The 14,123-nt window shown below is 48.8% G+C and overlaps 1 protein-coding gene across 2 annotated transcripts in view; it reads left to right on the plus strand.

Moving 5' to 3' along the window:
- The window catches only part of pdia5 (protein disulfide isomerase family A, member 5), a 161,436-nt gene that overhangs the window by 18,731 nt on the left and 128,582 nt on the right, over nucleotides 1–14,123 (plus strand). For both annotated transcript variants that reach the window (XR_005459822.1, XM_038790082.1), the window contains exons 2-3: nucleotides 7,541–7,667; nucleotides 11,019–11,106. Coding sequence is in view for 1 of the 2 variants with exons in the window: in XM_038790082.1 (XP_038646010.1) it covers nucleotides 7,541–7,667; nucleotides 11,019–11,106 (215 nt within the window). In the remaining variant the exon portion in view is untranslated. The remainder of the gene's footprint in view (nucleotides 1–7,540; nucleotides 7,668–11,018; nucleotides 11,107–14,123) is intronic.

The raw sequence follows: 14,123 nt of genomic DNA on the forward strand, positions 1-14,123 counted from the left end.
TCCAAAGAGAAAAGCCCTACCTCCCTCAACCTTTCCTCATAAGACCTATCCTCCAAACCAAGCAGCATCCTGGTCAATCTCATTTGCACCCTTTCCAATGCTTCCACATCCTTCCTATAATGAGGTGACCAGAACTGCACACAATACTCCAAATGTGGTCTCACCAGGGTCATGAATAGTTGCAGCATAACCCCGCGGCTCTTAAACTCAAGCCCCCTGTTAATAAACGTTAACACACTATAAGCCTTCTTCATGGCTCTGTCCACTTGAGTAGCAACCTTCAGATACCTGTGGACATGAACCCCAAGATCTCTCTGTTCCTCCACATTACTTAGAACCTTGCCGTCGACCTGTAATCCGCATTCAAATTTTTCCTACCAAACTGAATCACCTCGCACTTATCAGGGTTAAATTCCATCTGCCATTTTTCGGCCCAGCTCTGCATCCTATCAATGTCTCTTTGCAGCCTACAACAGCCCTCCACCCCCTCCACTACTCCACCAATCTTGGTGTCATCAGCAAATTTACTGACCCACCCTTCAGCCCCCTCCTCCAAGTCATTGATAAAAATCACAAATAGATGATAATCACAAATCGAAACCGTCATCTTAACGGTCTGCACCCTCCCCGCCAGAGACAGCAGGAGCATGTTCCACCTTTTGAAGTCCCCCTCCATCTGCTCTATCAGCCGAGATAGATTAAGCTTGTGGAGGGCATCCCACTTTCGAGCCACCTGTATCCCTAGGTACTGAAAGCTCTTCTCGACCAACTTTAGCGGAAGCTCTCCCAGTCCATTTTCCTGCCCCTCAGCTTGGATCACGAACATCACGCTTTTCTTCTTGTTTAGTTTGTACCCAGAGAAATTGCCAAAGTCTCTCAGAATCTGCATGACCTCCCCCATCTTCTCTAGTGGGTCTGAAATGTACAGGAGCAAATCATCCGCGTAAAGCGAGACCCGATCCCCCCCCCCCCCCCCCCGAACAAACCCCCGCCAGTTCTTTGAAGTCCGCAGTGCTATAGCCAGCGGCTCTATCACACTCTTAACGGGAGAGGGGGCACCCCTGCCTCGTCCCCCGGTGGAGCCTAAAGTATTCCATCCTGTTCGTGCACACACTTGCCTGGTAGAGTAGCTGGACCCAACCTATGAACCCCTCACCGAATCCGAACCTTATTAGCGCTTCCCACAGGTACTCCCATTCCACCTGGTCAAAGGCTTTCTCCGCGTCCATTGCCGCCACCACTTCTGCCTCCCCTCCCTCTGAGGGCATCATGATGATGTTTAGGAGCCCCCGTACATTGGAGTTCAATTGCCTGCCCTTGACGAAGCCTGCCTGATCCTCCCCATCACCCCAGGGACACAGTCCTCAATCCTAGCAACTAAGATCTTGGCCAGCAGTTTGGCGTCTACGTTCAGGAGCGATATCGGTCTATAAGATCCACACTGTAGCGGATCATTCTCTCATTTGAGGATGAGTGAAATCAAAGCCTGTGATATTGTTGGGGAGAGGGCCCCTCCTTCTTTGGCCTCATTAAAGGTCCTTGGTAGGAGTGGGCACAGCAGTTCTGAAAATGTTTTGTAGAATTCTACAGGGTAGCTGTCTGGCCCCGGGGCTTTGACTGACTGCGTGTTCCCTAAACCCTTTACCATCTCCTCCAGCTCTATCGGGGCCCCCAGTCCCTCCACCAGATCCTCTTCCACCTTTGGGAACCTCAGTTGGTCCATGAATTGCTTCACCACCACCCCCCCCCCCCTCCCCCCCGGGGGCAGGGGGCTCTGACTCATAAAATATACCGTTAAATGCCCTAAAGACTTTGTTCACCCCCTCTAGGTCTATGACCGTGGTTGAACTCCTTATCCCGTATTTCCCTGGCCGCCTCCCTCTTGCGACGTTGGTGAGCCATCATTCTACTCGCTTTCTTCCTGTATTCGTAGACAGCCCTTTTGGCTTTCCTCAGCTGTGCTACCACCTTCCCAGTGGTCAGCAGGTCGAATTGGAGACTGCAATGGCCGAGTGTTCTGTCCCCTCCACCCTAAGGATCAACGCCCTGCTCATCACAAAGAAATCTATACTGGAGTAGACTTTGTGGACATGGGAAAAGAAAGAGAACTCTTTCGGCCTCGGTCGGTCGAATCTCCACGGGTCTACGCCCCCCACCTGTTCCATGAATCTCCTCAGTTCTTTAGCCGCCGCTGGTCGCTTCCCCAACCTGGGGTTTGACCGGTCCAGTACAGGGTCTATAACTGTGTTAAAGTCACCCCCCCCCCCATTATCAGATTGTGTGAGTCTAAGTCTGGAATTTTACCCAGCGTGCATCTCATAAATTTCACGTCGTCCCAGTTCGGGGCGTAAACGTTCACTAGCGCCACCTGAGTCCCCTGCAGTTTCCCGCTGACCATTATGTATCTGCCCCCCTTGTCAGCTAAAATATTCCCTGCCTCAAAAGCCACCCATTTGCTGACCAGGATTGCTACTCCTCTGGTCTTTGAATCCAGCCCCGAGTGGAACACCTGGCCCACTCGCCCTTTTCTCAATCTTGTTTGGTCTGCAGATTTTAGGTGCGTCTCCTGTAACATGGCTATGTCTGCCTTTAGCCCCTTTAGGTGCGAGAACACGTGAGCCTCTTGACCGGCCCATTCGGGCCCCGCACATTCCACGTGATCAGCCTGGATTGGGGGGCTGACCCCCCCCCCCCTCCCCTGCTGATTAGCCATCTCCCTTTTTCGGCCAGCCACGAGCCTTGCATCCCCCGCTTACTCGAGCCCTCCCATTGGAGCCCCCCCCCCCCCCCCCCCCCCCCCCCCAAACCCCCATGTCAAGCACCCGCTTGACACTGGCTCTCCCCCCATTACGCTTCCGTGAGTCAGCTGACCCATGCTGACCCTGGCAGCTCCAGCCTCTGACTCCAATTACTCAGATGCCTCATTTTGCCGGCCCCTTCCTCCCTATGGAAAGCCAACTTATCAGCTTCAACGGCCACCAAAGAACATTTTCTGCCCCCTCCCCCCAGCGAAACAAACAGCCAACCCCGGGCACAAACCCGGCCCCACCAAAGAAACAGGAGAGCAGCCCTACGTGTCGGGCCCCCCTCCTCCCTCTGCGGCCGAGTTCTACAAAACCCGAAAACGTGGCCGAAGAAACGGGGAACAAACAAAAATAAGAGGAAACAACATAATGTGGCTCCCTCCGGCTACTCGGCAATTACCATCCCCACCAGGGTAACGTCCTAGTGTGACTGTCCTTTAGTTTGAGTCCAACTTTTCTTGCTTGATGGAATTCCACGCCTCGTCCGGTGTATCAAAGTAATGGTGGCGATCTTGATACGTGCAGCAGCCCGAACTTTACCCCTTTGCTGTGGAGGGCCGCCTTAGCTCGGTTGAATCCAGCGCGCCTCTTGGCCAGTTCTGCTCCCAGGTCCTGGTAGATGCGGATTACGCTGTTCTCCCACCTGCTGCTCCGTTCCTTTTTAGCCCATCGCAGGACTCGTTCCTTATCTGAGAAGCAGTGGAACCGTACCACCATGGCCCTCGGCGGTTCATTCGTTTTGAGCTTCCTTGCAAGGACTCTGTGCGCCCCATCCAGTTCCAGAGGCCGAGGGAATGCTTCTGGCCCCATCAGGGACCCCAATAACGTGGTCACGAATGCGCTTGCGTCCGACCCTTCCGCACCCTCCGGTAGGTCCAGCATGCACAGGTTCTGCCTCCTGGACCTGTTTTCAAGGTCTCCCAGTCTCTCCTGCCACCTCTCGTGTAGGGCGTCATGTGCCTCCAACCTGACGGCCAGGCCCAGTATCTCGTCTTCATTATCTGAAACCTTTTTCTCAATCTCTTTGATCGCCTTGTCCTGCATTTTCTGGGTCTCAACCGTTTTCTCCATTGAGGCCTTTATTGGAGCCAGAATCTCCGTTTCAGGTCAGCAAAGCAGCTTCTAAGAAACTCCTGCTGTTCCCGCGACCACTGGGCCCACGCTGCCTGATCCAAGCCGGCCGCCATTTTCTGATCCCGCGCCCGTTCCTGCTGCTTCTCACTGGTCGTTTGTTTGGCCGTCCTGCTCCTGGTCCCTGCCATAAACTGCTGTGGGGAGCCTTCTCGCGCCGTTTGCCCGCCGGTTTGCATAGAAAAGGGGCCGTCAAAGCCCCTTGAAAGGGCCCGTTAGTCCATTAGCGGCGGGAGCTGCCAAAAACGCAACCTACCCACGCATGGCCGCCACCGGAAGTGTGCAGTTTGTTATTCAACCACTACTTCGCCTCAATCTCGACCGATATGCAAAATTTAAGGCACCAACTGCTCCACAAACTTCTAAAATTCAATGGGGAAGCCATCTGGGCCAGGGGCGTTACCAGACTGCATCAACCAAATGCATTTCATACTTTCACCTGGTCCCAATGGGGATTCCAATTCCTCACCCCTCTACCCTCCACGGCTGGGATGGATAAGTTGTCCAAAAGGTCAGTCATGACCGATTCCTCAGCCGGAGGTTTCAATCTATCGAAAGACCCTGATAGGACAATTCGAAAGCTGCATTGACCTCGGGGGGCGGCAGAAACCAGGCTGCCGCTCGGGTTACGCACCTGTACGACCTCCCGGAAAGCTTCGTATCGCTCCATTGGTGAGCTAAGAGGTAACTGGCCTTCTCCTTGTATTCATAAAACATACCCCCTCGAACATGGCAGCTGACCCCCCCCCCCCCCCCCCTACAATAGCTCGGACTGTGTCTGCAGCTTTTTCCTACTTGCCAACAACTCTGGCGTTGGGGTGAGTGAGTGCTGGTGGTCCACCTCAAGAATGGAGCCCGCCAGCCTCTGCCGCTCTGCCTTCACCATGTGCATCTTGTAAGAGATAATCCCCCCCCCCCACCCGCCCCTGAACCACAGGCAGCACAGTGGTTAGCACTGTGGCTTCACAACTCTTGGGTCACAGTCTGTGCGGAACCCGTGCGTTCTCCCCGTGTCTGCGTCGGTTTCCTCCCACAAGTCCCAATAGACGTGCTTGTTAGGTAATTTCGACATTCTGAATTCTCCTTCTGTGTACCCGAGCAGGCCCCGGAATGTGGCGACTAGGGGATTTTCACAGTAACTTCATTGCAATGCAAGCCTACTTGTGACAATAAAGATGATGATGATGATGATGATTATTAAGGGCTTCCCACAGTGTTGAAGGTGAGGTTGGCTTATGTATTTCCCAATGGCGGTGGACATGCGCTTACACAATCTAATAATGTCACGTTCAGTCTCCATGATGGGCGCTGGGCGGGACCTGACTCTAGAGTCAAATCAACAAAGTGCGGGACGTGGCCCGAAAGCATAATCAGTGAGTAACCAGCTGCCACCACAAAGAAAATCGACCCACAGGTATACCTGATGCACATGTGGGGGGGGGGGGGGGGGGGGGGATGAAAACTCTTTATCCTCTGGGAGCAAAAAGTGTCAAGGACCCCCCCCCCCCCCCCCCCACCACCACCACCACCACCACCACCACCACCACCACCACCAAAAGACAACAAACAAAAAATCTGTTTCATGACAAACAACAAAGTTCTGGCCACCCCTGATGGAGTCAGAGATTTGGACCTATCCAAGGTAGGGTTCAGCACACGATTAAGTCCCCCACCCAAAATAAGCTGATGCAATCTAAATCGGGGGGGGGGGTAAGGCCAGCAAATTATTACTAACATTTGTTTGCACAGTGGCAGCCGTGTGTACCATCTACAGGATGCACCGCAGGAACTTACAAAGGCTCCTAAGGCAGCACCTTCCAAACCCATTACCCATTAAAAAATATATACAAGTTTAATTGATTTATCCCCAAAAATCAGGGTAACTGGCACTAGGTTGCACTACACAAGTTAACTTTGCGTAATCACTGTAAATGCTGATCTATCAGGCGAGCTGCTCTTGAACAACAAGATGGTTTCTCCAGCAATAGAGTTTTAGCCTTTTTTTTAGTAAACATCAATTATATTTATTATTCTACAACAACAGAAAGAATAAAACATGTCATGATTGTATAGACCACCACAACTCCCAAACGGTTTATGATGCAGGAGCTGTAGTTTATAAACTATGGGTCAATAACATGTTGTTTTGAAGAGATGCAAGTATGACAGCATCTGTCAAAGCATCTTGTAGATGGTACACACGGCTGCTACTGTGCGTTGGTGGCAGAGGGATTGAATGCTGTGGACGGGGTGCCAATCAAGGGAGCTGCTTTGTCCTGGATGGTGTTGAGCTTATTGAGTGTTGTTGGAACTGCACACACCCAGGCAAGTGGGGTGTATTCGATCTCCTGCCTTGTGCCTTGTCGATAGCTGACAGGCTTTGGGATGTCAGAAGTTACTTGCTGCAGGGTTCCTAGCCTCCGGCCTGCTCTTGTATTTATATTGCAACTTATACCAACTTTCTTAGTTGGTCCACACAGCAGTTCAGGGTTGGGTGATAAGATTCAGATAATTATATTGTCTGCAAAACATCCAATACTTGTTGAACAAGGGATACTTGCAAGCTGTTGATATCTAAATTGTCTTACTTCTTTCTAAAATAATTCAATACAAATCGGTGCTTATTTAAGGATAGTCACTTTTTCTGAAGTCATACCCACCAGCAAATTTGAAAATGAATTTCTCTCAAAGTAGAAAATCAGATTTAAATGAAATTTATTTTGAGCTAACAGACATAGGTGCTCAATTTGCTGCAGAACTTATTCAGCCACAAAATCCTAAATGTTGCATTCAAGATCATTGCTGATGAATAAAATATTAACTGCTAATAAAAGCACTGTAATTTAATTCACAAGCACAATTTCAATGCAGCTATTTTCCAAAAAAAGTTTGCAAATTTAGAGATAATTATAATAATAATAGTTATAAATCTGAATATAGCTTTTTCTATCATCAGTCGCTTTTGGTCTTGGCTCGTTTGGAAAGGGGTAACCCTTCATCCTTCTCTTCAGTTGCTGAAAGGGGCTGTTTAGCACAGGGCTAAATCGTTGGCTTTGAAAGCAGGTCAGCAGCACGGTTCGATTCCCGTTACAGCCTCCCCGAACAGGCGCCGGAATGTGGCGACTAGGGGCTTTTCGCAGTAACTTAATTTGAAGCCTACTTGCGACAATAAGCAATTTTCATTTCATTTCATTTCTTCACTGTGTAGATCATGCCGAATGAAGTATTTCTGGTTTCTCCATGCAGAAGGGCTGCTCTACGATTGGTTGGCACGGCAGCTTTGGCATCTCCTTCAGTTAAGCCAAAAAGCAACCCAACGTTAGCAATATCGTATGGTCCTCTCAGTTGCAAAGGCCTTTCTGCTGCACTTGACATAATTATGTTCTTTCCTTTGCATATCTGCTAGCTAGTATTCTCAGTAATGAACCAAAACAGCCCGGTCACGTGAAATTACAGTGGGAACAACTTGTATCTACCTCTGTATTTAAGCTCTGAAGCTCTGCTGATGTAGGATATATGGGAAATTGGTGGAACCATTGCAGGCATTATCCTGTTTGAGCACACCTATTTCTGGCTGCCTGATTTACCTGTTTTTCCCCCCTAAGGCGATGCTGTCCACATGCCTCATGGCAGCAAAAGTGTCTCCGCTGATTGAGAAAGTTGATGACCATAAAGAACTGAAGAAACTCACGCGGACAAGAAATAATGTATTGGTCCTATACTCCAAATCAGGTGAGCAGATTCTGCATCTTTGTCGGATAGCTTGGAGCAGTTACTTTGGAAACCCTGCTGTACGACGCATCCCATTTCACCTGCGTAGTGATATCGTGTCTTGTCTGCATGGGTGATATCATTCAGGAGCACACAATCCGGTTCTGCATGTTCGCTGATGACACCTCGCTATTCACTTTCCCAATCCTTCCAATGTCCAATACCGGATAAGCAGAAATTGCCCAACGGTGTATTGGAAATACCAAATCCATTGTCTTCGGTCCTTGCCCCTTACTCTGTTCCTTATCTATTGACTTTACCCCTCTTCCTGGCATCTGTTCGAGCTGAATCGAACTGTTTGCAACCTCTGTATTGTATATGATCCTGACATAAGCTACTGGCCACATATCCATATTGGGCTGCCTAATTCCACCTTTGTAACATCACTTGACTGTGCACTGGCTAAGCACATCTGAAACCCTCGTTCTTACAATGGTCTAGTCTTGAGATGACAATACAAGGCAGCCCTGGCCAGTTTCCTGTCTTCATAACCTCAAACTAATCTAAAACTCTGCTCCTCAAATCCAAACTTGTATCAAGTCCTGCTGTCTTTGACTTGCACTGGCTCCCAGGTTAAGTAGTGCTTCGTGTTTTTTTAAATAATTCTCATGGTTGTTCTCTAATCCCTCTACATCTATGCAACCTCCTCCGGCCCTACAATTCTGCAAAATATTTGTACTGCGTCACACCACTCTCCTGTACATCCCTGATTTTAAGCACTCCACCATTAGAAGCTGTGCTTTCGGCTGCCATGCCTTTAGGGAAGGAAATCTGCTGTGCCTGACACCCAACCTGGCCCACTTGAAACTCCAGTTCCACATCAAAAGGATTGACTTTTCAGTTGACTTTCGAAGTGGCTTAAAGCTTTCCTGTTCCAGCACCCCCCCCCCCCCCCCCCCCCCCCCCTCCTCTTTTATGGTAATCTTTAAAACCTACCTCTTTGACCAAACCTTGACCATCTGCTGTAATACATCCTTAATCCTGTATTACGGGGCTGGTTTAGCACTGTGGGCTAAACAGCTGAGTTGTAATGCAGAACAATGCTAGCAGCACGGGTTCGATTCCCGTACCGGCGTCCCCGAACAGGCGCTGGAATGTGGCGACTAGGGGCTTTTCACAGTAACTTCATTGGAGCCTACTTGTGACAATAAGCAATTTTCATTTATTTATGTGGCTTGATGTCAAGTTTGGTTTGCTCCTATGAAATACTTGGTGGCATTTTACTACACTTAAAAGCACCAAATAAATGCATATTGTTGCTCTGGTCTCACCGAAGCGTTGTTACTCGTTATTAGGTATGGGTTTACTACGTGTGTTATCAAGTGGTAAGTTTCCTATTTTGTTGGAAGTCGCAATTGAAGGCCCTTCTCCGAAAGAGTTCCAGGTTGAATGTGGCACCACTGAAGCCCAGTTCTCTGCCCCCACCCCCAACATGTCCCGAAGTAGCACTGGGGAAGATAGGTGAACCGCGTGAGCCAGAAGGCTGAAAAAGGAAATTGAGCAGTAATTGAAAGGTGGGCCAAGCGGGTAAGATGGGAAAATCCAAGCACCCTATCTTTAATTGTTAGTCAAATCTCCTCATGAAGGTGGCGCCTTTAAAAGAAGATTGTGGCAAGCTTCAAGCATGTCTAACAGTGTCACCCAGTTCGTGATTTCTTGTTTTTAAAAATGAGTTGGTGCCTTCCCACCGCTGCTGTAATGGTGTGTAACCACCAGCATTGTGTAGCTCACTAAACTCTCTTCAGGAACAATCCAGATTTGGACAGAGAGCAAAATATGCAGCTGGTCTCTGTAACATAAAAATTTCACACCCACGTTGAGCTTTATCTAAATCCTACTCACAGCAGTGTGCACTGTATTTTAATCAGCAATTAGGCGTTGTAAGGATGCAGTCCCTTTCCCTGTGAAGATGCACAAGCCGTATATATTCCTGACTGGAATACTATTGAAGAAGGAAGCAAACCTTTCAAAAGCAAACCAAAAAAAAAAAATTAGCTGTGACATGAAGCTGTGAGATTGTTGTAAAAAGCCAACTGGTTCACTAATGTCCTTTGGGAAAGGAAACCTGCTGTCTTTAACACCCAGCCTGACCTATATCTGACTCCAGTTCCACACCAAAGTGCCTGACTTTCAACTGGCCTCTGGAACAACCTAGCAAGCCACTGAGCTGTGTCAGAACACTGGGAAACGAAACAAAAATACAGCAGCCCAAGGAGAAGGCGTATCACCACCATTTCAGGGCGACCATGGATGGATAATAAAGGCCTGCTTTGCCCGTGACTGTCGCATCTGAAGAATGAACTGAGACCATATTCTTTGTGGCAAATTTTGAACTAATGTACTCTGTCGTAGTAGAAGCACTCTAATTATAGCCTAGGCATGGTGTGAGTCACTTAGTGCTCATCTACTTGGAAACTACTTGTGCAAATACCGAAAAGATAACCTTTGTAAGCCAGGTGCGTGAAGAGATTTGACTGCTGTGAAATTGCACTGCATTTGGGAGAAAAAAATTAAATGGAAAGTTGGCATTTCGCAACAATCGCAACAGCTTCCACGGTTGGAGACTGATTTTTTTTTTTTAAAAAGACAAACTGTTCCTGGAGTAGGGCGGTGGTGCCGGGTGACTATCCTTTCAAAATTTGTAGTGCCAACCAGGCCTGTTAATTGACAGTAAGAAATTTGCCCAAGAGAAGGGTCCGGTGGAGCAAAGTGCAATTCTCATTCGACATTTTCTCCCTTCCTCCTCCTCCTCCCCTTTCGGTGTTGCACTTTTAGCTGGAGTCAGTAAGCAGTGATTAGCTCAATCAGAGCTCCTGCCCCGTTGTTAACGTTTTCGTCTTTTACTCGGCCCCAGTCCCAACCTTACTTTCCCCTTCCCTGAGTTGTAGCCCTTCTACTGTTCCCCCAGCCCAGGTTCGCTGGCTCCTCCCAAGACCCCTGTTGCAGTGCAACCTTCTTGGGCCTTAATATTCCCCATCTAGCTACCTTTGAATTCCTTTTGCTAAGACTATTCAGAGATTTGGGAATGCTCAACATTGATCTATCTACATCCTGTTCTGTGCTGTGCTCAGCCATTGCCACACTGTACTGGTGCAGGCCAGTTTGGCAGATTTCACCAGGCTCCTGGAAGCCAGTGTGCGCCTGGTTTGGTGATTATATGGCAACTGTAATATTATTGAAGGGTCTGTTTGTTATCTCAATGTACTTTGATAATCTGTTGAACAAGGCTGACTCTTTGCAGCTCACTGCACAGCACAATGTTGATAAGTAATGTTCAGTAACGCCCGTGTTTGCTTTCTTACTGTGTGATAGCTGCCACTGCTGAACGACCGCTTAAACTGCTCTCTGACGTGGCAGAAGCAGTGAAAGGGCAGGGCACCATTGCCTGGGTAGATTGTGGGTAAGTTATTTCTCTTCTAACAGCCATGATTGCAAACACCTTAAAACCTTTTTGATTTAACCCATTTCTCTCATTCTCGTGCTTCCACCTCATTTCTAATCATTTCCCTCTGTTGGATCTTTTTTTGCTACCGACCTGTTTGCATTTTTAAAGGGGTCGACAGGCATCTAACCAACTTTTCAGGTCTCTTTCCTTTTCTGCCAGGTATGCTTTTTGTGCGCTCATCTGTTCAGAACACTGGAATTGACCATTCAGGCTCCAGTCTATTCGGCCATTCATATGGGGTCCATTACCAATCTCCTCCATTTACTGTAACTGTATGTCGTTCAATAGCGGCACCCAAGAAATATCTATTATTCTCCATCTCAGGAGCTCTAGTTGCCCCATTGTCTAATGCCTTTTATGGGGGAGGATTTCCGATTTCCATTATTCTTTGTGTGATGTATTGCCTCCCCCCCTCTAAATGGACTAGCTCCAATTTTAACATTTTACCAAATGGTATTTATGTAGCTGCTGTAACCTAGCAAAACCTCACAAGATGCTTACTCCTTGTTCTTGATATCCTCGCCCGCCAAAGCAAATAACTTCTTTGTATCTGCTCTATTGGATCCTTTTTTATCATTTTCAATACCCTGATCAGGTCATTCGCTAGCTGATATATTTCCATCTGCAACATTTATTGCCCATCCCCTAATTGCCCTTGAGAAGATGGTGGTTAGTTGTCACCTTGAACCGCTGCAGTCCCTGCTATGTGGATGCACCCACGGTGCTGTTAGGGAGGGAACCGCGGAAAGGTTACAGAGCAGAAAGAGACCATTCAGCCCATTGTGTCTGTGCGGGCCAACAAAGAGGGAAAAGAAACAAACTAATGATTTTTTTTTTAATACAAAAAATACGGCAAATACAAAAAAGAAGAAATAGATTAACACCCGTCATAAACAAAGAACACATGTACACGTCCCTTCAACCTAACCCACCGGAACACACACAAACACACAACCCCCCCCCCCCCCCGGGCTGATGCTGCTGCTGGCCTTTTTCCCTACCGTTCTGCCAGGAAATTTAGGAAAGGCTGCCACCGCCTGAAAAACCCCTGTACTGATCCTCTCAGGGCACATTTCACCCTCTCCAATTTGGTGAACCCCGCCATATCATTGATCCAGGCCTCCACGCTTGGGGGCCTCGCATCCTTCCACTGAAGAAGAATCCTCCGCCGGGCTACTAGGGACCTAAAGGCCAGGACACCGGCCTCTTTCGCCTCCTGCACTCCCGGCTCTGCTGCAACCCCAAATATTGCGAGTCCCCAGCCTGGATTGACCCTGGATCCTACCACCCTCGACACCGTGCTTGCTACCCCCTTCCAAAATTCCCCTAACACCTGCGCTAGGCACGCCCAAAACATATGGGCATGGTTCGCTGGGCTCCCCGAGCACCTAGTACACCTGTCTTCGCCCCCAAAGAACCTACTCATCCTCGTCCCGGTCATATGAGCCCTATGCAGCACCTTGAACTGTATGAGGCTAAGCCTCGCACGAGAAGAGGAGGAGTTCAGACTTACCAGAGCATCCGCCGACGTGCCCTCCTCAGCTCCTCACCCAGCTCCTCTTCACATTTACCCTTCAGCTCCTCCACCGAGGCCTCGTCTACCTCCTGCATCACTTGGTACATGTCCGAAATCCTCCCCCCTCCAACCCACACCCCCGAGAGCACCCTGTCCTGGACCCCACGCGGGGGCAACAGAGGGAACCCCGCCACCTGCCGCCTGGAAAACGTCCTTACTTGCATATACCTAAAAATGTTCCCGGGGGGAGCCCGAATTTCCCCTCTAACTCACCCAGGCTCGCAAATTTCCCGTCTACAAACAGGTCCCTCAACCTCCTAACACCTGCCCTGTGCCAACTCAGGAACCCGCCATCGATTCTCCCTGGAACAAACCAGGGGTTCCCCCGTATCAGGGACCCCATCGAGACCTCCACCTTCCCCCTGTGTAGTCTCCATTGCCCCCAAATTTTGAGGGTAGCCGCCACCACAAGGCTCGTGGTATACCTTGTTGGAGAGAGCGGCAACGGCGCCGTTACCAGCGCCTCCAGGCTTGTGACCACACAGGACACCATCTCCAGCCTCTTCCATGCTGCTCCTTCCCCGTCCATTACCCACTTATGCACCATCGCTGCATTGGCAGCCCAATAGCACCCACAGAGGTTGGGCAGCGCCAGCACAAACTGATGATTTTAATCCCAATTTTCCAGCACCTGGTCCGTAGCCTTGCAGATTACAGCACTTCAGGTGCAAATACCTTTTTAAATGCGTTGAGCGTTTCCGCAGTGAATTCTTGACACCCACCACCCTCTGGGTGAAGTTTTTCCCCATATCCCCTCAAATCCTTTCAACCCCCCAATCTCCTTAAATCTATGCCCTGTGGTAATTGTCACCGCTAGGGGGAATGAAGTCTTTCCTGTCTCGGCCCCTTATAATTTTGTCCACTTCAGTTAGGTCACCCTTTAAACTCTCTTCCAAGGAAAACAACCCTCGCCCATCAAATCTCTGATAGCTGCAATTTTCAAGCCCTGGCAAAATTCTTGTAACTCTCAGAGCAATTATGTCCTTCCTATAATCTGTTGACCAGAACTGTGGAACTATTGCAACCAATGTTTTATACAGTTCCATCATTGCATTTTCGCTTTTGTTTCACAACCTAGCCAATAAAGGAAATCATCCCATATGCTTCCTTGACTGCCATTTCCATCTGTTCAAGGACCTGTGGACATGCACTCCCAAGGTCTCTCACTCACTCGACCTCTCAATATCTTCCTGTTTTATTAATATTCCTTTGCGTTGTTTGCCGTCCCCAAGAATTACCTCACTTTTTCGGATTGAATCCCATTTGTCGCCGCTTTGCCCATTCAACCAAACCATTAATATATTTTCTCGAATCAACAGCCTTCACTATCAACTACGCAGCCAATTATGTGTTCTCTGCAAATTTTCCGATCGTGCCACCCACATTTAAGTCGAAA

This window comes from Scyliorhinus canicula, chromosome 2, assembly GCF_902713615.1.
Source record: "Scyliorhinus canicula chromosome 2, sScyCan1.1, whole genome shotgun sequence".
In the NCBI taxonomy this organism is placed as follows: Eukaryota; Metazoa; Chordata; class Chondrichthyes; order Carcharhiniformes; family Scyliorhinidae; genus Scyliorhinus; species Scyliorhinus canicula.